Raw genomic sequence first — 23,700 nt, 5'->3', positions numbered from 1 at the left:
TTGTTTTCTGATGTTATTAATGACTTGTGTAATGTTATAGGATTCGTCTGTGACATGGGTTATACATTTGTTTCCTATGATTGTACACACTCCCCCTTGTTGTGCTAACTGGTAGTCCACTGCATATCGTGTCTGCTGTGCATATAATCTCAGTTCAGCTGTTTCTTGGTTGACAGCCTCCAGTGCTTTTGAAGTGCTGTTTCCCAGGACTGTTAGTCCACAAACAATATGATTCCTATTTTTTGCACCAATTACTCCTGCTGCTCCCCCCATAGATAGGGCTCCAAGGAACCCGTATCCCAGCGATTATCCCATTGTACCCGGGGCTTCCCAATCAGCGCAGAATTCTTTGCTGATAGCCCGGGCTATTTTCTCCTCCGGATATGCCCCTTCTGAGGATGGAACAGACAGTGGGCCTATTGTTCCTACTGCAAAAAGGTTTGGGAGGTTTGGTGTTTCTGTCGTGTAAGTACCATTGAAGAGGAACACATATCCCTTCTTAGCCCGGTAGTATTTAGTGTCCCGATTATAGAAACATAGAAAACTACAGCACAAAACAGGCCCTTCGGCCCCACAAGTTGTGCCGAACATATCCCTACCTTTTAGGCCTACCTATAACCCTCCATCCTATTAAGTCCCATGTACTCATCCAGGAGTCTCTTAAAAGACCCTATTGAGTTTGCCTCCACCACCACTAACGGCAGCCGATTCCACTCACCCACCACCCTCTGTGTGAAAAACTTCCCCCTAACATTTCCCCTGTACCTATCCCCAGCACTTTAAGCCTGTGTCCTCTCGTCGCAACCATTTCCACCCTGGGAAAAAGCCTCTGAGAGTCCACCCGATCTATGCCTCTCATCATCTTATATACCTCTATTAGGTCTCCTCTCATCCTACGTCTCTCCAAGGAGAAAAGACCGAGCTCCCTCAGCCTATCCTCATAAGGCATGCTTATGAGTTTGTTTATATTGCCAATTGCTCGGTTTACTTGACTCCCCGTTGATCCCACCACCTGGTAAGTATCAAATGGGTATGTCCATTTGGCTGAGCTTACATGAGTCCCATTACACTGTCCACAAATGAGCTGTCTTCCCGCGGTTACATTCAGGCATTTCTGTTCATCACAGCTGCAAGTAAACTAACCCTTATTAACCCGACAATGTTGACGGACACACTGCGTCTCTACGCAGGAATCATTCTTAGGGACCAAGGCATAGGCACATCCCCATCCCTGCCCCGTAAAACAAAGCGGATAGCTTGCAGTGTCTGAACAAGCTCTTTCTCCCACCTGTTGGAACCCCCTGCACACGGGATCTGTGGGATTTACAAGTTCCACACATCTCCCCTGTATACCTCTTTTATATTTGCCAATTTGTCCCTTACAGGGTGCGTCTGATGTATCTACTGTACATAAGTCATGAGGGGTCCACCCAGGGGTGGCTACAAATAGGGCTTCTACCGATTGTGCTAACGGGTAACATACAGTTCAATTCCCGTGTAAATGTATGTGAGCTTTGTAAAATAGGTTATCCTCCAATCCAGTCAAATTTACAGACGCGACAATGCAAAGTAATACAGTTATATACGCGATTTCATACATATTCGCAACGAGCAAATATCAATCCTAATACTGTAAGTTATACAATTTTCAAAAGTTATATGATCTATCAACCCGAACGTGCCAGTTGTCTTGCTTGCAGTCTTTGCCTGTGTTGAGGAAAGCAGTCCGGTCAGTTCATTCATTTCTTTGTGTAATTTCAGCTGTGTCCAATGTTTCCAGACACCTTTCCCTCTTATGTCTAGACAGGCACAGGTGTCTCCACTAATTATAACTTCATATGGCCCATTCCAGTTTGGTGCAAACCCTGGTTTGTCAGGTAGTGTTTTTACTAGGATGCGACTTCCCACTGTTGGGACGTCAGGGAGCATTTCAAGCTCTCTCTCTGTGTGTCCCTTTTTTCTTGATTGTCTTTTACCAATTTGCGCATCCCTTTTAGTTGGGTGCTTAGTTCCAAAACATATCTCCTGATTTTATCTTTTAGTGGACCTACATCGGTCCCACCTGTTATGATGCTTGCTGGTAATTGCATCACCCGTCCTGTCATCAGTTCATAAGGGGTTAATCCGGTTGTCCGGTTTGTGGTAGCTCTTAACCTCATTAATATAGTGGGCAATACCTCTGTCCACATTTTTCCCGATGTTTGTATGGCTTTAGCCAGTGCATTCTTAAGTGTTCTATTCATACATTCCACCATTCCAGAACTCTGTGGATGGTAAGGGATGTGGAATCTTTGTTTTATCCCCATCAATTGGTATATTGTTTTTACCACCTTTCCAATGAAGTGCATCCCTTGGTCCGAATCGATTTGTAGGGGTACTCCCCATCTAGGGATTACCTCTTCTGCCAATATCCTAGCCACCGTGGTAGCAGTACAATTTGTAGTGGGGAACGCTTCTACCCACCTGGTGAACTGGTCTATAATAACCAGACAATAAGTTTTGCCATGGGATTGTGGTAGTGGCCCTGTGAAATCTATTTGCAGATGTTCCCAGGGTCCCTTTGGTCTCGGCTGGTGTCCCATCTTAATTTTTATGGGTCTACCAGGGTTGTGTTGCGTGCGCGTCACGCATCGGTGACAGTGTCGGGCTATGTCTCTTCTCATTCCTTTCCACCACCATTCCTTTCCTATATTAGTTATCATGGCCTCTCTACCCGCATGCGAGAGTCCATGGTGTAGTTCCAATAGGGAGTTTTGTATGCACTCTGGTGCTATTACCTTATCTTCCCATCTCCAAATGTTATCAGTCCCTTTGACCGCTCTCTGTGCTTCCTATTTCTCCTTTTCCTCTTTCGGGGTATCCTCATGTAAGTCCCGAACATCTATTTTGTCTCCTGTCTGTTCTGTTGCTGCTATTGGCAGCTCGTCAATTGTCTCCTGTCCTATCTGCAGCTTGGTTTCCTTTTGAAATTTAACCAGTCTGGGTTATCTCTTCCTGGTTCTTTCTGGTGTGCTTTAATTTTGATTGCTGCGGTTTCTCGAGGTTTCTCGCTAGCTCTCAATAATGCCTCAATTCTTTGTTGGTGCTTAATAGGGGTCCCTCCTGTGGTTATGAACCCTCTTCTACCCCATGATGTCATATAGTCATGTATGACTCCGAACGCGTAGCGACTATCTGTATAGATGTTCACCATTTTACCTTCAGATAACTCTAGTGCCTGTGTGAGTGCCACTAGTTTTGCCACTTGCGTGGATAGACCTCTTTCAATCATTCCTGACCTTACTGTCTCTAATTTGTCATTTACTACTGCCCACCCTGTCCGGGCTGATCCTTCCACATATTTGCGTGACCCATCTACAAGGAGGGTCTCCTCAGCTATTATTAAAGGTACATCCTTTATCCTACCCTCTTCTACATCCATATCTATATCCCCACAATTGTGTGGCTTTCCTGTGTCTAAAATCCCTTCTGCTGGGTTATTCCCTGTGTCCCGTATTATTATTACGGACTTGCTTGGAGGTAGGAGGACAGCTTCCCACTTAGCCCTTCTCATGTTTGAGACTGACCTTAGTTTTCCCGTGTTCAACATTTCCACCAAGGTGTGTTTGGTGTGAAGGATTATATTCCCTGTCATGATTATTGGCTCGCTAACCTGTACAGCCCAGGCAGCGCAATCCAAGGCGGCTATGCACCTTGGCAGTCCGGTGACTACTGGCCCTTCTGTGGTGGAATAATACCTTATGGGTCTCCTTTTGTCGCCATGGTCCTGCGTTACCACTGCGGAATAGAACCCTCCCTCATTGCTACAATGGATATGGAAGTCCTTATTAGAATCTGGTAATCCTAGTCCAGGAGCTGATATTAGTTGTGTTTTTAATTTATTGTAAGCCTCTTCCTGCTCGGGTCCCCATTCTACGGGATCTAAAGTTGGTTTTCCCCCTTTGACTAGTCTTTGTATAGGTTCTGCCAATTTTGCAAACCCTGGGATGAAACTTTGGCTATAGTTAAATAATCCTAGCACCTTCCTGACCCCTCATGATGACGGGTCGCGGCATTTGTTGTACTGCCTTCTTTCGGTCCGCTGGCATTTCTTTAAGTCCTTGGGATATAGGGTGTCCTAGGTACAGGACCTGTGTTTTCCCGATTTGTGCCTTTTTTGGGCTCACCTTTAACCTTGCGGATTTTAGTTCGCTTAGTACTAGATAAAGTGCTTCTTGATGTCCTGGCTTGGACTCCGAAGCTATTAAGATATCGTCTACATACTGTAGGATCATGCTATCCTCTGGCAGTTCTACCCTGTTCAGGATGTCACTCATTACTCGATGGAATATAGCGCGGCTGTTGTGGAATCCCTGTGGCAGGCAAGTCCAAGTGTACTGTTTGTCTCCCACTGTAAAGGCGAATTTGTCTTGGGATTTGGGAATCAAGGGTAGGGACCAGAATCCGTTGGCTATGTCCAATACTGTGAATATTTTATGCTCCTGTGACAGTCCATTCAGGATTGTCGAAGGGCTTGCTACAATGGGGTGCAACTTGGACGTGACTTTATTGAGTCTGGTGTAATCTATCGTGAGCCTATAGCTTCCGTCAGGTTTGCTCACCGGCCATGTTGGGGAGTTAGTGGTGCTTGTGGTTTCTCTCAGAATCCCCCTTTCCACTAACCCTTTAACTATCTCCACTACAGCTTTCTCTGCCTCTGGTTTTATTGGATATTGTCGGTGTGGCTTATGCTCCGGTCCAGGTACCTTTATTGGGTCTGTTTTAGTCAAACCGGTATCTAACTTTGTTTCTGCCCATACTCCGGGGACGGAAGCACAGATTGCTCCGAACCCTCCTGTCTCTAATTCCCAATTTCTGGTGGTGACTGGCCACCTTAATAGTTTCGAGGTGATTTGTAAGTTTCCCTATTCTCGTTTTCTGACCGTCCTGTCTTGGCCAGATTAATTCTCCCTTTCCACAGTCTATCAGAATCTCATATTCTTTCATCAAATCATTTCCCATTTTTGTACCCTCGTTATTTTTGCACACATAAAACCACATTGGTATATACAGATTATTTATCTCTACTAACGTGGTCTCGCTCAGGTAGGTGGGTGTTTTGTTCCCTCCTATCCCGGTCAGGTAAATAATTTTACTTGTAGTGGGTAAGGGTAGGTCGGTGACAGATATGGATGCTCCTGTGTCCACCAGCATCTCACATTGCCTGCCCCCTACTAGTGCTGACACGTAAATCCTTCCCTCCTTCTTACCCTTATGAATGGGGGCTGCAGACCGTCAATCTTGCTGCCCTCGGAGGTTCCTTGGTTCCTCCGGCTCTGCTGTGGTCATGGATCGGGTCGGGGGTCTCCCATGTTTATCCCAACACACTGCTTCTGTGTGTCCATGTTTATTACAGTGGCTGCAATGTTTCCCACTGTTCCCAAATCTGTTCCCTTTCCTTGGGGCCCCACAATCCCTTGCGAAGTGCCCTTGTCGGCCACAATTGTGGCAAGTCAGTTTAGACTTAGTCCCGTTCCTGTTACTGTAAGCTGCTACTCTTTCTAGCCTTGTTCTTGTCTGGGATTTCTCTTCTCCCGGTACACCACTAGCCCACTCTACCAACTCATCGTAATCTTGGGACATAATCACTCCCGTTTTTAGGATGGTTTGGTGAGCACTAGAGAGTCCATCCTTAAAAGCCTGGATGAACGCTCGATCTCCACGACCTGGGTTTCCTTGTCCTGAGCACTCTTGACATACTTGGAACAATTGTTCCCCGTATTCAGAAGCTCCTTCCCCCTTTAGCTGCTTGGTCGTGGTAATTCTGCTCCAATTAGTAGGTGCATTCCCTAATACTCTCTGAATTTCTGCCTTAAACTGGGTGAAGGGTGCCTGTTGGGATCTATTTCTGATGTTAGGGCGACTACATGTGTCCACCGTCCCCCACTATAATCCCGTGCTGGAGGAGCGGCGGGTCCACCCGCTATCTGTCTCCACTTATCCGCTGGACAGGCTGCCCTGACCAGCTGGTGTACGTCTCTCAGGTGTAATTGGTGTCCTACCCAGATTGTGTCGTCCCAGAATTTAGTGTTCGTGCTTCTAGGTTGTAATTTACCCAGGGAAGCCAGTATCTGCTGCCTCTCACCTGGGGTGAAGGGTTTATAATTCGCTTTTGGCTGCGCATCTGTTCCCCCTCAGGTTACTGGCGCCAAGTTATGTTCTAGCGCTTCCCACTCCTTGGAGGAGCGGTTGGTCCCTGTCGTGTGGACTCATAAGGAGGTAGAGGAATAGTTTCCCCTCTCCATTGATTCTCTTCTAACATCTGGTTTCGTTTCTCCAGTTCCCTTACTCTGGATTCTAACTCTCTAATCTTTTCTTTATCTTCACTCCATCTTTTAGTAGAGGTGACTACTTACTCAATTAGTCCAGCTAACTGATGTACTAACAATACTCCCATCTTCTTTGTCTTGTTTCTCTTTTCTCCATCTATCCACTTTCTCTGCTGCTCTAAGGTCTGAGAAGTATCCCAGCCATCCTTTTGCATCCTCTTTATTAACGCTTGCCTGTCTGTCATGTACACTTCAATGAGAAAACCTGCAGATCCTCTCTTAACTTCTTTATCTGCCATCTCGCAGACTTCACTACCCCCGGTCACTATTGCCGCCTTGGCAACGTGTTTTAGGCACCGTACGGCCATGATTACTCCCTAGTAAAGTGTGCTCTCTACTGTAGGGACTTCACTACCCCCGGCCACGATTACTACTCGAGCACTGTGTTTCACTACTGTCTCAGGGTTTCAATTTATACTCACGGCTTCCACTATTACCACCTCGGCAATGTGTTTCTCCACCGGAGTCCGGCTCTAGGTCAGAGTTGATCAGCTCCTTTTCCGCACCGCTTTACAACATTGACAGTCCAGTACCCAACTTTTCAGATGACAACTCTGCGTTTGTTCGCCACTACAGAGTTTGATGTTAACCAACCTCTGCCACTTGTGCTTCACAATCCTAAGTGCCCTTGGTGTCTCTATGCTCACTTCAGGTTCCTGACCTTCGCGTAGGGGATTTCCCCTCTTAACAACCGGTCTAAGGCTGCACATTTGAGACAGGCACTACCTTGTCCTCTAGTCGGTCCGCACAGGTAACAGTTACTTATCACTATCAGCAGTTAGTACTTATCACTATACCATATACACTCAATACTTATTACTACAAATACCCCTTAAGTTTAACCCCTTTCAAACTGTATTATTGACCTTGTCTGACTCCCACAGATTCAGTGATCTGTACCCTGGCTTTCCGATCGTGGCCAATCGATCGAAACTTACCAGCAATGAGATCCTTGCTGACTACGCCAATTGTTGTGGGAAATTTACCACCGGAGTCAGACTGGAGGTTTCAATAATACAGCTTTGTTTCGGACATGAAGCTTCGGGAGAAAGCACTGATACTCCGCAGTACTTGGCAGCTACCTTCTCAATAATACAATAGCAGTTGATCATTTTTATACCTTTCAGACAATAGGTAGTCCGGACATTAGCCATTTAACACATCGTTATAGTTGAGTAGACAGATCATGGTGATCGATAGTTAACACATCGTTATAATCAAACAGGTACAGACATGGGCAGTTAACATAGCATTGTTCATAGAATGGATACATTTCCTCTATCAATGACTGGTTTTGATCTATACATTCAGTGATTGGTTTTGTTGCATTTATGTATTTATGTTCCCATCTAGGGCTGATCTTATTATCAGTCTTTATTGTTCTGGGTCTGCCCTTATCTTTAAAGTGCCTCAAGCTCTGACGAGCTTCCTGCAGCCTTTCGGTTACTGCATGTTTTAACTTTAAATAACTGTCTGTGCTAAAAGCCAATACACGTACAATACACATCTCTTTAACCTGTGTTTAATGCTCCCTCCACCCACATTGTCTGTACCTTTAAGACCTGGCTGGCTTTAGGGATTCACATTCTAATCAGTATTCTGTAACTTGATGTTGTGTCTCTGTGCACTGTTTGAGAGCACATTTCCACTCCATCTGACGAAGGAGCAGCGCTCCGAAAGCTTATGGTATTTGCTACCAAATAAACCTGTTGGACTTTAACCTGGTGTTGTGAGACTTCTTACTGTGTTCACCCCAGTCCAACGCCGGCATCTCCACATCATGTCTAAAAGCCAGTGCCTTTCCCAGGTAACCATTTTGTGTGCCAGGCAACCATTTTGTGTGCCAGGTAACCATTTCTTTATTTTCCCCACTTCAGGAAGGCAGGATCACTCGTGGGGAAGGTAAAGAAGCTTTAGCACACTAGCAACTCAGTGTAAATAAAACATTGAGGTCCAGACCTTCAATCTGGAATGATAGAATAATATATTGATACTGCTGTGAAGGAGGCCAGTTAGCTCAGTGTCCTGAGTCCTGTGTCCTGAGTCCTGTGTCCTGAGCTTATTTAAGGCAATAAGAAAGAAGCTCATGTATATGTGTGTGTGTGTGGGGGGGGGGGGGGGGGGGGGTGGACACGCGCCGGGGGTGGGGTGGGGAGGTGGATGGTGAGAGAGGCCAGTGATGTCTGGCACTGTCATTGTCACTGTCTGTGTGGAGTTTGCACATTCTCCTCGTGTCTGCGTGGGTTTCCTCCGGGTGCTCCGGTTTCCTCCCACAGTCCAAAGATGTGTGGGTTAGGTTGATTGGCCATGCTAAAAAATACTCCTTAGTGTCCTGAGATGCGTAGGTTAGAGAGATTAACAGGGAAATATGTAGGGACATAAGAACATAAGAAATAGGAGCAGGAGTAGGCCATCTAGCCCCTCGAGCCTGCCCCGCCATTCAATAAGATCATGGCTGATCTGACGTGGATCAGTACCACTTACCCGCCTGATCCCCATAACCCTTAATTCCCTTACCGATCAGGAATCCATCCATCCGCGCTTTAAACATATTCAGCGAGGTAGCCTCCACCACCTCAGTGGGCAGAGAATTCCAGAGATTCACCACCCTCTGGGAGAAGAAGTTCCTCCTCAACTCTGTCTTAAACCGACCCCCCTTTATTTTGAGGCTGTGTCCTCTAGTTTTAACTTCCTTACTAAGTGGAAAGAATCTCTCCGCCTCCACCCTATCCAGCCCCCGCATTATCTTATAAGTCTCCATAAGATCCCCCCTCATCCTTCTAAACTCCAACAAGTACAAACCCAATCTCCTCAGCCTCTCCTCATAATCCAAACCCCTCATCACCGGTATCAACCTGGTGAACCTTCTCTGCACTCCCTCCAATGCCAATATATCCTTCCTCATATAAGGGGACCAATACTGCACACAGTATTCCAGCTGCGGCCTCACCAATGCCCTGTACAGGTGCATCAAGACATCCCTGCTTTTATATTCTATCCCCCTCGCGATATAGGCCAACATCCCATTTGCCTTCTTGATCACCTGTTGTACCTGCAGACTGGGCTTTTGCGTCTCATGCACAAGGACCCCCAGGTCCCTTTGCACGGTAGCATGTTTTAATTTGTTTCCATTGAGATAGTAATCCCATTTGTTATTATTTCCTCCAAAGTGTATAACCTCGCATTTATCAACGTTATACTCCATTTGCCATATCCTCGCCCACTCACTCAGCCTGTCCAAATCTCTCTGCAGATCTTCTCCGTCCTCCACACGATTCACTTTTCCACTTATCTTTGTGTCGTCTGCAAACTTCGTTACCCTACACTCCGTCCCCTCCTCCAGATCATCTATATAAATGGTAAATAGTTGCGGCCTGAGTACCGATCCCTGCAGCACGCCACTAGTTACCTTCCTCCAACCGGAAAAACACCCATTTATTCCGACTCTTTGCTTCCTGTCGGATAGCCAGTCCCTAATCCACTTTAACACACTACCCCCAACTCCGTGTGCCCTAATCTTCTTCAGCAGCCTTTTATGGGGCACCTTATCAAACGCCTTTTGGAAATCCAAAAACACCGCATCCACCGGTTCTCCTCCATCAACCGCCCTAGTCACATCTTCATAAAAATCCAACATGTTCGTCAAGCATGACTTTCCCCTCATGAATCCATGCTGCGTCTGATTGATCGAACCATTTCTATCCAGATGCCCTGCTATCTCCTCTTTAATAATGGATTCCAGCATTTTCCCTACTACAGACATTAAGCTGACCGGCCTATAGTTACCCGCCTTTTGTCTCCTTCCTTTTTTAAACAGCGGCGTAACATTAGCCGTTTTCCAATCAACCGGCACTACCCCAGAATGCAACGAGTTTTCACTAACGCATCCACTATTACCTCTGACATTTCTTTCAATACCCTGGGATGCATTCCATCCAGACCCGGGGACTTGTCCACCTTCAGTCCCATTAGTCTACCCAGCACTGCCTCTCTGGTAACATTAATTGTATTAAGTATTTCTCCTGCTGCCAACCCTCTATCGTTAATATTTGGCAAACTATTTGTGTCCTCCACCGTGAAGACCGACACAAAAAACTTATTTAAAGACTCAGCCATATCCTCATTTCCCACTATTAACTCCCCCCTCTCGTCCTCCAAGGGTCCAACATTCACTCTAACCACTCTATTCCTTTTTATATATTTATAAAAACTTTTACTATCATTTTTTATATTAATTGCTAGCCTAGCTTCATAGTCTATCCTTCCTTTCTTTATCGCTTTCTTAGTCTCTCTTTGTTGTTTCTTAAATTTTTCCCAATCACTTGTTTCTCCACTATTTTTGGCCACTCTGTACGCAGCTGTTTTTATTTTAATACTCTCCTTTATTTCCTTCGTTATCCACGGCTGGTTCTCCCTTTTCTTACAATCCTTGTTTTTTGCTGGAATATATTTTTGCTGAGAACTGAAAAGGATCTCCTTAAAAATCCTCCACTGTTCCTCAGCTATCCTACCTGCCAGCCTGCTCTCCCAGTCTACCTTAGCCAATTCATCCCTCATCCTATCATATTTCCCTCTGTTCAAACAGAGGACACTGGTTTGGGACCAAACTTTCTCCTCTTCCATCTGAATCAGAAATTCGACCATATTGTGGTCACTAGACTCAAGAGGGTCCTTCACAATAAGATCCTTAATTCTACCTACCTCGTTACACAATACCAGATCCAAAATAGCTCGTTCCCTCGTCGGTTCCGTAACATGCTGTTCAAGGAAACTATCCCGACAGCATTCTAAGAACTCTTCTTCCATTCCACCCTTACCGACTTGAGTCTGCCAGTCAATGTGCATGTTGAAGTCCCCCATGATTATTGCCGTTCCGTTTTTACACGCATCCCTTATCTGCTTGTTTATAGCCCTCCCTACCTCAACATTATTATTTGGGGGCCTATATACCACACCTACTAGTGTCTTTCTCCCTCTACTATTCCTCATCTCTACCCATAATGATTCCACGTTTTGTTCCTCAGAGCCTATGTCATCCCTCAGTACTACCCTGATATTATCTCTTATTAATAGCGCAACCCCACCACCTTTTCCTTCCTGTCTATTCTTCCTAAACGCCTGATACCCCTGGATATTCATCTCCCAGTCCTGGTCACCTTTCAGCCACGTTTCTGTAATGGCCACTAGATCGTACCCACTTGTGCTGATTTGCACCATCAACTCATTTACCTTGTTCCGAATGCTTCGTGCATTCAGGCAAAGTGTCCTTATTCCAGCTTTTATCTGGACCCGCTTTGATGAGTCGCGAACACCCTCTCCCTCTACTCCCTTATCTAAATTACCGCCTTCATTCACTTGCACCCTCTCCTCTACCATTAATTTTGTAATTCCCCTTACCCCTGCATCCTCCCCCCCATCAATTAGTTCCTTGATCCAAGTCAACTCTTCTAGCTCCCCTCCCCCCAACCTATCTAGTTTAAACTCTCCCCAGTAGCCTTAGCCAACCTACCGGCCAGGATATTGGTCCCCCTGTGATTCAAGTGCCACCCGTTTTTTGTATACAGATCACCCCTGCCCCGAAAGAGGTCCCAATGGTCCAGGAACCTGAATCCCTGCCCCCTGCACCAGTCCCTCAGCCACACATTCATCTTCCACCTCACTCCATTCCTGCCCTCACCTTCCCGTGGCACAGGCAGTAATCTTGAGATTACTACCTTTGCTTTCCTCTTTCTCAGCTGTCTCTCTAATTCCCTGTACTCCCTTTTCATGACCCCTTCTCCCTTCCTACCCACATCAGCGGTACCAATATGTACCGCTACCTCAGGCTCCTCTCCCTCCCACCTCAGGATTTCCGGGACGCGACTAGCGACATCCTGGATCCTGGCCCCAGGGAGGCAGACCACCATGTGAGACTCCCGCCTACCTCCACAGAAACGCCTGTCTGTCCCCTTCACCATCGAGTCCCTGATTAATACCGCCTTCCTCCTCTTTTCCTTAGCCCTCTGAGTTACAGGGCTGGACTCCACTCCGGAGACACGGCCACTGCTGCTTCCCCCAGGCGGGCTGTCCCCCCCAGCAGTACTCAGACAGGAGTACTTGTTGTGCAGGGGCAAATCCACCGGGGTGCTCTCAACCACCCTAGCCTTACCCTTCCTGGCCGTCACCCACTTGGCCTCCTCCCGTGGCCCTGGTGTGACCACCTGATGATAGTTCTTGTCTATCACCTCCTCATTCTCCCTCATCAGCCTAAGATCCTCGAGCTGCAGTTCCAGCTCCCTAACACGGTCCCTCAGGAACCGCAGCTCGACACACCCCTCACAGATGTGGATGTCCGGGAGGCCAGATGCCTCCAGGACCTCCCACATCCTACACTGGGAACAACACACTGGTTTCACACTCATACTGGACACTTTATGTCAAGTAAGACAGTAAAAAGTTAATAAGAATGTAAGGAAACAAAAACTCACCCCTGCTCGTCCAAGCCCTGTGAGCCAAAGCCCTGACAGCTCACTCAACTTCCCACTCACTCTGCTGCCCGCTATATACTTTGGTGCGCTTTTAAACCCTCCAAAAACTTCCCCAGGCCTCTCCTGGGCCTACTTCCGGTTTTGAAAAAAACCTCCGATTTTAAACCCAAAATTAACTGGAAAAATAAATAATTAATTAAAGTCAGAAAACCAACTCTCTTACCCTCAGCCTGCTCCTGGGAACAATATAGGGGTGCGGCCTGGGTGGGATTGTGATCGGTGCAGACTCGATGGGCCAAATGGCCTCTTTCTGCACTGTAGGGTTTCTATGTTTCTATGTTATGTCAATGCTGGGAGGATTTGTTTTGTGATCTCCCAGAGATCAGCGCATGTGTGGTGGCCCACTCAGCATGCTGATTTCAGCCTCCTCAGCGGGAATAGGCCAGCCCATCACCTTTAAGGGTGGTTCACGCTATTGCACTCTGCAGTGCTCAGAGTATGTGAGATTCATTTTGAAAATCCCGCTGTAAAAATTGACGGTAGTTACTCCAGTTTTTACACAAATTTGACGCTTAGAATCTTTTTGGGAGAATCCCGGCCATAAATTGTAAAATGTTGAGGTCCCAAGACTGATCCCAATGGCACACAACTCACTACATCCTGCCACCCAGAAAAAGACTAATTTATAGTTACCCTCTGTTTCCTGTTAACTAGCCAATCTTCTATCCATACCAATATTCTACCCCCTACACCATGAACTTTTATTTTCTGCAAGAACCTTTGATCTGGCTCCTTATCAAATGTCTTCTGGAAATCTAAGTACAGGACATGCACTGGTTCCCCTGTATCCAAAGCACATATTACTCCTTCAAAGAAATTCAAATAAATTGGCTAAACATGACTTCCCTTTCACAAAACCATGTTGACTCTGCCTGAACATCTTAAACCTTTCTCAGCACTCATCTTTAATAACAGCTTCTAACATTTTCCCTCTGAAAGATGTTAAGCTAACTGGTTTGTAGTTTCTTGCTTTCTGTCTCCCTCTCTTTTTGAATAAAGTGGTTACATTTGCAACCATATTTATGTCCTCCACTATCAGTGTATTGTATTATAGTCACTATTGCCGCTATCTTTACTTCTCCTTCTGCTCTGGCTCATTCTCCATTATAAGATCTTCTCTAGTTGGGCTTTGTACATGTTAGTTTTAAAATAAGTCCTCTTATAGGATCTATAATCTCTTATCTCATTTATATACCTCTTTTGTCCAGTTAATACTTTTTGAATTCTCCTATGATTATTGTTCTTAGTTTTTACTCAATTCTCTAACTTGTCTACATGTTCCTTCCTCCCCCATCTTCCACTATGAGGTAGTCTGTATTTCATAGCCTACTCAATCAGTGATATATCCTTTCATATCTCTCTCTCTCTATTGATTCTATTTAGCTGATTTTTTAGTCCAGCTGAAATCTGCACCCTTTTCTCTGCTGCCTGAATAAATACAGCTCCCTCTCCTCCCTGTTTAGCCTCTTTATCTCTTCTAAATATATTATACCTGTAGTTGTTTAGTTCTCAAACCTGAGTTTCTCTCGTTATATCTCAAAAATCCATCTAATGTATGGTTCCTTCCAATGCACAGTGGCCTCCAGCTTCCCTGTTTTATTACAGACATTGCATTCCTCTCACTTTATGCTTAAGCACTTTTTTAGACTCTCGTTCTATAACCCTTTTACTCCGTATCCTTTATTCTTTCCTCTGTTCTCCTGCCCTGTTTTGTTTGTGTTTAGACTGCTTATGTTTCACAAAGATCCCTCCCCGCATTGTATTAAATGTCTGTTTGGCTGGAGATTGGGACTAGTTGAAATTTTTTCAGAATAGAGCAGGAATCCATAAGACCATAAGACATAGGAGCAGAATTAGGCCATTCGGCCCATCGAGTCTGCCCCACCATTCAATCTTGGCTGATATTTTTCTCATCCCCATTTTCCCTATAACCCCTGATCCCCTTATTAATCAAGAACCTATCTATCTCTGACTTAAAGACACTCAATGGCCTGGCCTCCACAGCCTTCTGTGGCAAAGAGTTCCACAGATTCACCACTCTCTGGCTGAAGAAATTCCTCCTCATCTCTGTTTTAAAGGATCATCCCTTTAACCTGAGGTTGTGCCCTCTGGTTCTAGTTTTTCCTACTAGTGGAAATATCCTCTCCACGTCCACTCTATCTAGGCCTCGTAGTATCCTGTAAGTTTCAATAAGATCCCTCCCTCATCCTTCTAAACTCCAACGGGTACAGACCCAGAGTCCTCAACCGTTCCTCATACGACAAGCTCTTCATTCCAGGGATCATTCTTTTGAACCTCCTCGCCAGCACATCCTTCCTTAGATACGGAGCTCAAAACTGCTCACAATACTCCAAATGGGGTCTGACCAGAGCCTTATACAGCCTCAGAAGTACATCCCTGCTCTTGTATTCTAGCCCTCTCGACATGAATGCTAACATTGCATTTGCCTTCCTAACTGCCGACTGAACCTGCACATTAACCTTCAGAGAATCTTGAACAAGGACTCCCAAGTCCCTTTATGTTTCTGATTTCCTAAGCATTTTCCCATTTAGAAAATAGTCTATGCCTCCATTCCTCCTTCCAAAGTGCATAACCTCATACTGTTCCACATTGTATTCCATTTGCCACTTCTTTGCCCATTCTCCTAACCTGTCCAAGTCCTTCTGCAGCCCCCCTGCTTCCTCAATACCACCTGTCCCTCTATATATCTTTGTATCATCTGCAAATCCATTCAGTAGAGGCCAGGCTACCAGGACCGCAAGGCCAGAATATCTTTGAGAGGGGAAATCTCCCACTTTGCTTTATCATGGTCATAATTCAGGAATGGAATCCCAAATAAAAACAGTCACCAAGTTTGGAAAGTTGAAATTGCCAATCTGTTTAATTTGGACATTTATTGAAAATTTATAAACGTTGAGCCAAGCCAAAGTTAGGAATGGGGTCATTGCTCAGAGGAGATTTGATGGAGACGTTTTTAAAAAAATATGAAATTTTTGTTCAGTGAAGAGGGAAAGACAGTTAGCACTGCTGCCTCACAGCGTTAGGGACCCAGGTTAAATTCCAGCCTTAGGCAACGGTCTGTGTGGAGTTTGCACATTCTCGCCATGTTGCATGGGTGCTCCGGTTTCCTTCCACAGTCCAAAGATGTACAGGTTAGGTTGATTGGCCATGCTAAGTTGCCCCTTAGTGTCATGGAGACTAACAAGGTAAAAAAATGGGGTTACAGGGATAGGGCCTGGGTCGGATTACTCTCGGTGCAGGCTCAATGAGCCAAATGGCCTCCTTCTGCACTGCAGGGATTCTATGGGCGGAATTTTATGAGATTTTTTCTAAGTATTGGGCGGGTGTGAAACTGGAAGAGTTCCAGATCCGTTCTTGGAGCGCGTTTTCACACCCAATCATGTGGACTCTGTCTACAAAATTTTGAGTGAGTCCCATTTCTTGCTACCGAAGGCAGTGAGCGGGGCCTAACATGCCCGAAAGCCTGCAGATCCGATCAGAGCCTCAAAGCGTGCATGCGCAGAGAAAAAAAATAAAGCAGGTCCGAGAGAGATCCCTGCTGGATCTCTCTTGGACCTGTTACAACTTATCCCTGGTCCCCATGGACATTGGACCCCCCAACATTACTGACTCCCCCACCCCAGACCCACTTGCATATGCTGGGGCCTTCCAGCAAGGAGACTGTCGCTGTGGCTACACTTTCTGATTCTCCCCTTCCGGACACCAGGGCATCTTGGGGGCAGCGGATGAAGAGGGTGCCATGGAAACGTCCCAGACATCTGGAAGCAGGCCAGGGCCCTCAAGGTCCAGGCCCCCCAGAGGACAATCGCCAAGGGCATCACAGGCCATGGGGCGTGGTAGACAGCTGGCCACCTCAACCTCCGATGTACATCCTGGGGAGGCACCAAGATGTAATGGTAGGTCATGTGAAGTTGTCACGGCACTAAGATGGCATGGGTGAAGGGCAGCACTAGGTAGATAGAATAGCTATTCACTTTAAAGTCTCATGTTCACATGTTATTACTTATTGTTAAGACACTTCTATTGGCACAAATAAATGTCATTTCACCACCCACTTGTGACTAATTTGTCTCAGATTTGTCTCCAACAGGAAAGTCCTTACCCCAGAGGGAACCTGCATGTTGATTTCGGGGGGAAGCCCAACATTCTGTCACTGAGAAAATGAAGGCACTCAAAGAAATCACTGACTACAGCTGTTGGCATAGATTGGCAGCAACTTACACCATCTGCCATGGCATCCCCAGAACCCACGAGAGATTCCCTCCCCTCTCCCACCTCACACACCCCACGGCCCTGCATGAGGGTTCCAGATCCCTTACCCACTACCCAGACATGGGCCCAGGTGCCAGCGTTCATAGAGAGCACAGGTAGGAGTGAGACTAGTTTGCACCAGGGCATCATCATAATGGTGCTTAGCGAGTCGTCATCACCCTTTCGCCTGCCAAAAAAACTCGCTAACACAGCATACCCCAGGCCCATCACTCTGGTATTACAATGTTGCAGGAGGTTGTATGACTTGGAGGAGGGGGGTGTGGAACCACCATGTAGCAACACAGGTTCCTAGTGGCCAAATCACGTGGTGATCAGGGCCTCCCTTGCTGCCCTCGCATGCCTGACCCTTGCTGCCCTCACATGCCTGACCCTTGCTGCCCTCGCATGCCTGACCCTTGCTGCCCTCACATGCCTGACCCTTGCTGCCCTCGCATGCCTGACCCTTGCTGCCCTCACATGCCTGACCCTTGCTGCCCTCGCATGCCTGACCCTTGCTCCCCTCGCATGCCTGACCCTTGCTCCCCTCGCATGCCTGACCCTTGCTCCCCTCGCATGCCTGACCCTTGCTCCCCTCGCACGCCTGACCCTTGCTCCCTCCAGCGCCTGGGTGGTGTTGCTCTTCGTTGTTACCCTCGTCCTCTTCCTTCTCCTCCTGGGCTGCATCCTCTCCAGCGATGCCCGGCTGGTCGGCCTCCACGTCCTCCTCTCCAAAACATCTCCTCGCTGCTGCGCCAGGTTGTGTATGTCGCAGCTCACCACCACAATGTGTGATGATATCAGGGGGTTGTACTAGAGGGCCGCACCAGAGCGGTCCAGGCATCTGAACCACGTTTTGAGGAGCCCAATGCACCGCTCCACTATTGAACGGGTGGCAATGTGGGCCTCATTATATCGGGTCTCCACATCAATCTCAGGCCTCCGCACAGGCGTCACCAGCCAAGTGCAAAGCGGGTACCCGATGTCCTCCACGAGCCATCCCTGCACCCAGGGCTCCTCCTCAAAGACCTCCGGGATTTCTGAGCTCCTCAATGTTGAAACTGTCATGCACGCTGCCGGCGTGTCTGGCACAGACGTGCATAATGTTGAGCTGATGGTCACACATCAACTGCACATTTATTGAATGGAAGTCCTTTCTATTCATGAATCTTCCTGGATTCCTGACCTGGGCCTTGAGGGTGACGTGGGTGAAGTCTATAGCCCCCTGCACATTTGGCATCCCCACGATGGCACAAATCCTGCAGCCCGGGCTTCCTGCTGGACCTGGTCCAGGTCAAATTTGATATGCTGGCCAGCCTGGGCATACAGGACATCCATGACCTCCTTCACACACTTGTGGACAGATGGTTGTGAGATACCACAAGGTCTCCACTGGGGGTCTGGAAGGACACGGTGGCATACATGTTTAAGGCGGCCGCCAGTTTCACAGCCACTGGGAGTGGGTGCCCCCACCCCTTCCCCCGCCCCCCCATGCCCGAGGTGCCAGGTCCTGCAACATTGAGCCTTTGGCGGCACGCGATGTCCGACGTCTGCTTGAAGGGCACCCGCATATGGAACTGCCGGAGTCTCCGCTCCCTCCTTCTCCTGTTTCCAACCCCCCTCCCCCGCCCCACCTGGGTGAATGGCAGCCACGTCCTCCCTCCGGTGGCCAACTCCCTCTCCTCCTGTGGGTGGTAAGGCCCGGGCCTCCTCTGCCCGCAATTCATGTTCCTGCTGGAGAGGCTAAAGAATGCTCCTCACCTCCCAGCCCAGTAACACAAACTGTCCATAACCGCCACCCCAGCCCAGTAACACACACTCCCCACCCACTCCCCACAGCACCCCCAGTAACACACACTCCCCACCCACTCCCCACAGCACCCCCAGTAACACACACTCCCCACCCACTCCCCACAGCACCCCCAGTAACACACACTCCCCACCCACTCCCCACAGCACCCCCAGTAACACACACTCCCCACCCACTCCCCACAGCACCCCCAGTAACACACACTCCCCACCCACTCCCCACAGCACCCCCAGTAACACACACACCCCACCCACTCCCCACAGCACCCCCAGTAACACACACTCCCCACCCACTCCCCACAGCACCCCCAGTTACACACACTCCCCACCCACTCCCCACAGCACCCCCAGTAACACACACACCCCACCCACTCCCCACAGCACCCCCAGTAACACACACTCCCCACCCACTCCCCACAGCACCCCCAGTAACACACACTCCCCACCCACTCCCCACAGCACCCCCAGTAACACACACTCCCCACCCACTCCCCACAGCACCCCCAGTTACACACACTCCCCACCCACTCCCCACAGCACCCCCAGTTACACACACTCCCCACCCACTCCCCACAGCACCCCCAGTAACACACACTCCCCACCCACTCCCCACAGCACCCCCAGTAACACACACTCCCCACCCACTCCCCACAGCACCCCCAGTAACACACACTCCCCACCCACTCCCCACAGCACCCCCAGTAACACACACTCCCCACCCACTCCCCACAGCACCCCCAGTAACACACACACCCCACCACCCCACTAGCCCTCCAGCAACACCCACTATCCATAACCACCCCCCCCCCACAGCCCCCCAGTAACACACACTCCCCACCCACCCCCCACAGCCCCCCCAGCAACACCCACCCCCCACAGCCCCCCCAGTAACACCCACCCCCCACAGCCCCCCCAGTAACACCCACCCCCCACAGCCCCCCCAGTAACACCCACCCCCCACAGCCCCCCCAGTAACACCCACCCCCCACAGCCCCCCCAGTAACACACTCCATAACCCCCCCCAACAGGTTCCAGAATAGTAACACAGCCCCCAGTAACACACACTCCCCACCCCCCTCCCCCACTCAGGCAGAGACCCAGAACCCGTGTAGTATTGGCCACAGACAATGCTGCTTTAAAAACGCTGAGACTGCATCACTGTTGGTTTTCATTGTTTTCAGCAAACCCCCACCTGCAACTATGCTTCCAGCTGCGTGCACTAGGACCATGAGTAATCCCTATGATGAGGTCAGCACTCCGACCCAGGTTCATGCTGAAAGTCTGAGGTTGGACCCCATGAGCAACAACCCCCGACCCGAAACGCAAATGGGCACCATGAAATAGACCCCTCTGAGCAGCATGGAGCAATTTGAATGCTGAGACTTACCTCCTCGCTCGCCCACACTAATGCAGCTCCAGGCTCCGATTTGTATAGACCGATCCCGTTTCGGCGAGCGGGGTGGTAAAAGCAGGCGAGCTGGGATGATTGCGCGTGGAGGTCTGTTAATGACATTATGATTCATGCAAAAACATGGAAATTGACATCTCGCCCGGTTTGGGCGGGTTCCCGATCACGCCCATTTTCTTACTGTGGTAAAGTGGGAACCAGTGCCAAAACGGGGGCCATTCCCGCTAGACACTTCAAGTCCGATTTTACGACATTTTCACGCCCAAAAACGGACGCGATGAGGTCATAAAGTTCAGACCTATGATTCCATGAAAGATGATTTCCTCTGCTTGAGTAAGGGGTCATCACTTTATAACTTTGACTGTGAGAATGAGGAGAGGTAACTTTACACAGAGGATTGTTGGAGTATGGCATTCTACAGGAAAGAGATTGAGGCAGAAAACCTTTGAACACAAAATTGGTCAATATTTGACAGAAGATAATCGCAGAGCACAGTAGTGGGATTAGTTTGGAATTGATCCAGGACATGGGGAGTGGTGGAGCAATGGGATTATTTTGGGGTTGATACAGGGCTATGGGGAGAGAGTGGGTCAGTGGGAGTACTTTGGGGTTGATATAGGGCTATGGGGAGAGAGTGGGGCAGTGGGATTTGTTTAGGATTGATACAGGATATGGGGAGAGGAAATGGGATTAGTTTAGGGTTGATAGAGGGCCATGAAGGGAGATTGGGAATATTGGATTAGTTTGGGATTTATACAGATCAGTGGGATTATTATGGGATTGATACAGATCGATGGAGGAGGGAGTGCAGCAGTGGGATTAACTGTGGATTGTTATATATAAAAGCCAGTAATGACTCAGTTAGTAAATTGGCCCCCTTCAGTAGTGCTATAAATGCCAAAAGCAGGTTAGCCATTTGGGTAGCTAGCACTATGCAAAGTGGAATAAATGTTTCATTCCAGTGGTGATTGATTATCTCTCTCTCTCTCTGTCACTGTATTCTGGACTCTTGGAGTTAACTCTTCTTTGCTTTCTGTCATAGGTGCAGGGGCCTCCGTTATGACAAGGTGCTGTGAAAAAGATGTCCACGGTATCTGCCACAGACATTGATTATGGTAAGACAAACTAATCTCCATTTTCACCTTGGATTTAGTACTTGGTGGTTTTAACACCAACGCACACTCAACTCATTAAAAAAATGTTGACTGATTATTTGTTCCAAGGTCCTATCCTTAATATCGAATTCAAACAGCCAGGTTTTATCTGCAAGTGCACAAGGGAACTTGCTTAAAAGGACATTTAGGTTTAACATTCATCCTATTCTCATTCAATGTGCACAAGCAGGCATAAAAATAAACACAGACACACAAACTGAGATGTATATATATGTATACACATGCACATGCACACAGTTTGGAGAAATGCCATTGTACATGGTTACCAGTTGTATACTGTGGCTTGCCATAGTCATGTGACCTCCCAAGTTCTTTTTTAAGTGAAGGATTCCGAGAAAAGCCATTGCAGTTGACTTTAAGTGGACTTTGATAGCTGTAAGAAACAACAGAGAGAAATTAAAACTGCACAGAACATTGACTGCAGGGTGAATCAACGTGTCTTAGAATATTCCAGCACTAGCTTCTAAGGAAAAGAATGGAGATGTGAAAATAAATTAGAAACGTTTCCAGTCTCAATTGCAGAACTATGAAATTGCTGTAGAGTTGGACAAAAAACCTAAACAAATAAGAGTAGTGACTATTATCAGTGCTGGGGAAAGAGTGCTGCAGGTTTTATTGTACCCGAGTTCACTAAGGAGCAAAAAGGCCATTGTTGTGAAATGCTGGATGCCTTGAAGACCCAGTTTGAGCCCTCATTTAATGTTATTTATGAACACTAGATGTTCAACACTAGAGCTCAGGAAGAGAGGGAGAATATTGATTAGTATGTGGCTGCACTGAGTCATCTGTCTGAATCGAGTGAGTTTGAGCAACTGAAGGATGATCTGATCAGAGATAGGATTGTCTTGGGGACAAGAGATCCCACTGAGAGGGGAGAAACTTATTCTCAAGAAAACCGTTGTCTTGTGCAGAAGCTCTGAAGGAGTTAATCGCCAGCTAAAGAGCGTTGAGGAGGCAGTTCAGGCTTTACAAGCACAAGACAACGGAGAAAAGGGAAGAACTATTTGCAGAAGGGTCAGCAGAAATATCGAGGCTGAAGTACTGGATGTAAATATTGTAGAGGACACCACACAAAAGAAAAGGAAGCATGTCCATCATGGGTAAAACAGCGCTCTAACTGCAAGACGCAGATGCATCTCCATGACTGTGTTGTAGAAGGGACCACCACACTGTCCTTGTGGAGATGAAGTCCTGTTTTTACAGTAAGGATACCCTTCACTGTGTAAAATGAGAGAGATTTTGACAGAACTGTCAATCACAATCTCTGGCCATGCTAAATTGCCCTATAGTGTCAGGGGATTAGCAGGGTAAATGCATGGGGTTACAGGGATAGGGCCTGGGTTGGTGCTGCAAACTTGATGGGTTGAATGGACTCCTTCTGCACTGTAACATTCTATGATTCTCCAATCTACCATTCCTATCAAACCAGGGCATCAACCCTGGTTCAATGAAGAGTGCATGAGGACATGCCAGATTATAATCTCAACCAGAATAAGATCTTGTGAGCAATGTTCCAGCCTGGTTTGTGACTTTACACATTCCACGATTATACAAAGATTGGGATAAGCCAGTTGACCAATTTGGTTAATGTTGACTAGTGCTGTGTGTATCAGAGTGTGGGACACAAGAGGAAAGACAGCAGCAACAGATCCCAGCAAATGTTTTTATAGGTAACTTTAAGAAATAAAATAAGAACGGGGAGTAGGCCATCTGACCCTTCGAGTCTGCTCCGCCATTCAATAAGATCATGGCTGTTTTTTTTGTGGACTCCGCTCTCTCACCATAACCCTTAACTTCTTTGTTGCTCTGCTATTTGTGATATATATAAATGATTTGGAAGGAGGTGTAACTGGTGTTATCAGCAAGTTTGCGGATGACACGAAGATGGCTGGAATTGCGGATAGCGAAGAGCATTGTCGGGCAATACAGCAGGATATAGATAGGCTGGAAAATTGGGCGGAGAAATGGCAGATGGAATTTAATCCAGATAAATGCGAAGTGATGCATTTTGGAAGAACTAATGTAGGGAGGAGTTATACAATAAATGGCAGAGCCATCAAGAGTATAGAAACACAGAGGGACCTAGGTGTGCAAGTCCACAAATCCTTGAAGGTGGCAACACAGGTGGAGAAGGTGGTGAAGAA

The 23,700-nt window shown here is 47.4% G+C and overlaps 1 protein-coding gene across 2 annotated transcripts in view; it reads left to right on the top strand.

Annotated features, from left to right (window-relative positions):
- Positions 1–23,700, top strand: part of nr1h3 (nuclear receptor subfamily 1, group H, member 3) — a 462,162-nt gene that overhangs the window by 219,696 nt on the left and 218,766 nt on the right. The window contains exon 2 of one of the 2 annotated variants that reach the window (XM_078220325.1): positions 21,424–21,496. In XM_078220325.1, coding sequence (XP_078076451.1) covers positions 21,463–21,496 — 34 coding nt within the window. In that variant the 5' untranslated portion in view covers positions 21,424–21,462. Of the gene's footprint in view, positions 1–21,423; positions 21,497–23,700 lie in introns of those variants that run through there. The other variant, XM_078220324.1, reaches the window with a different exon arrangement.

Source organism: Mustelus asterias, chromosome 9 (genome assembly GCF_964213995.1).
Source record: "Mustelus asterias chromosome 9, sMusAst1.hap1.1, whole genome shotgun sequence".
NCBI classification, from domain to species: Eukaryota; Metazoa; Chordata; class Chondrichthyes; order Carcharhiniformes; family Triakidae; genus Mustelus; species Mustelus asterias.
This window is presented reverse-complemented; position numbering and strand designations above follow the sequence as displayed.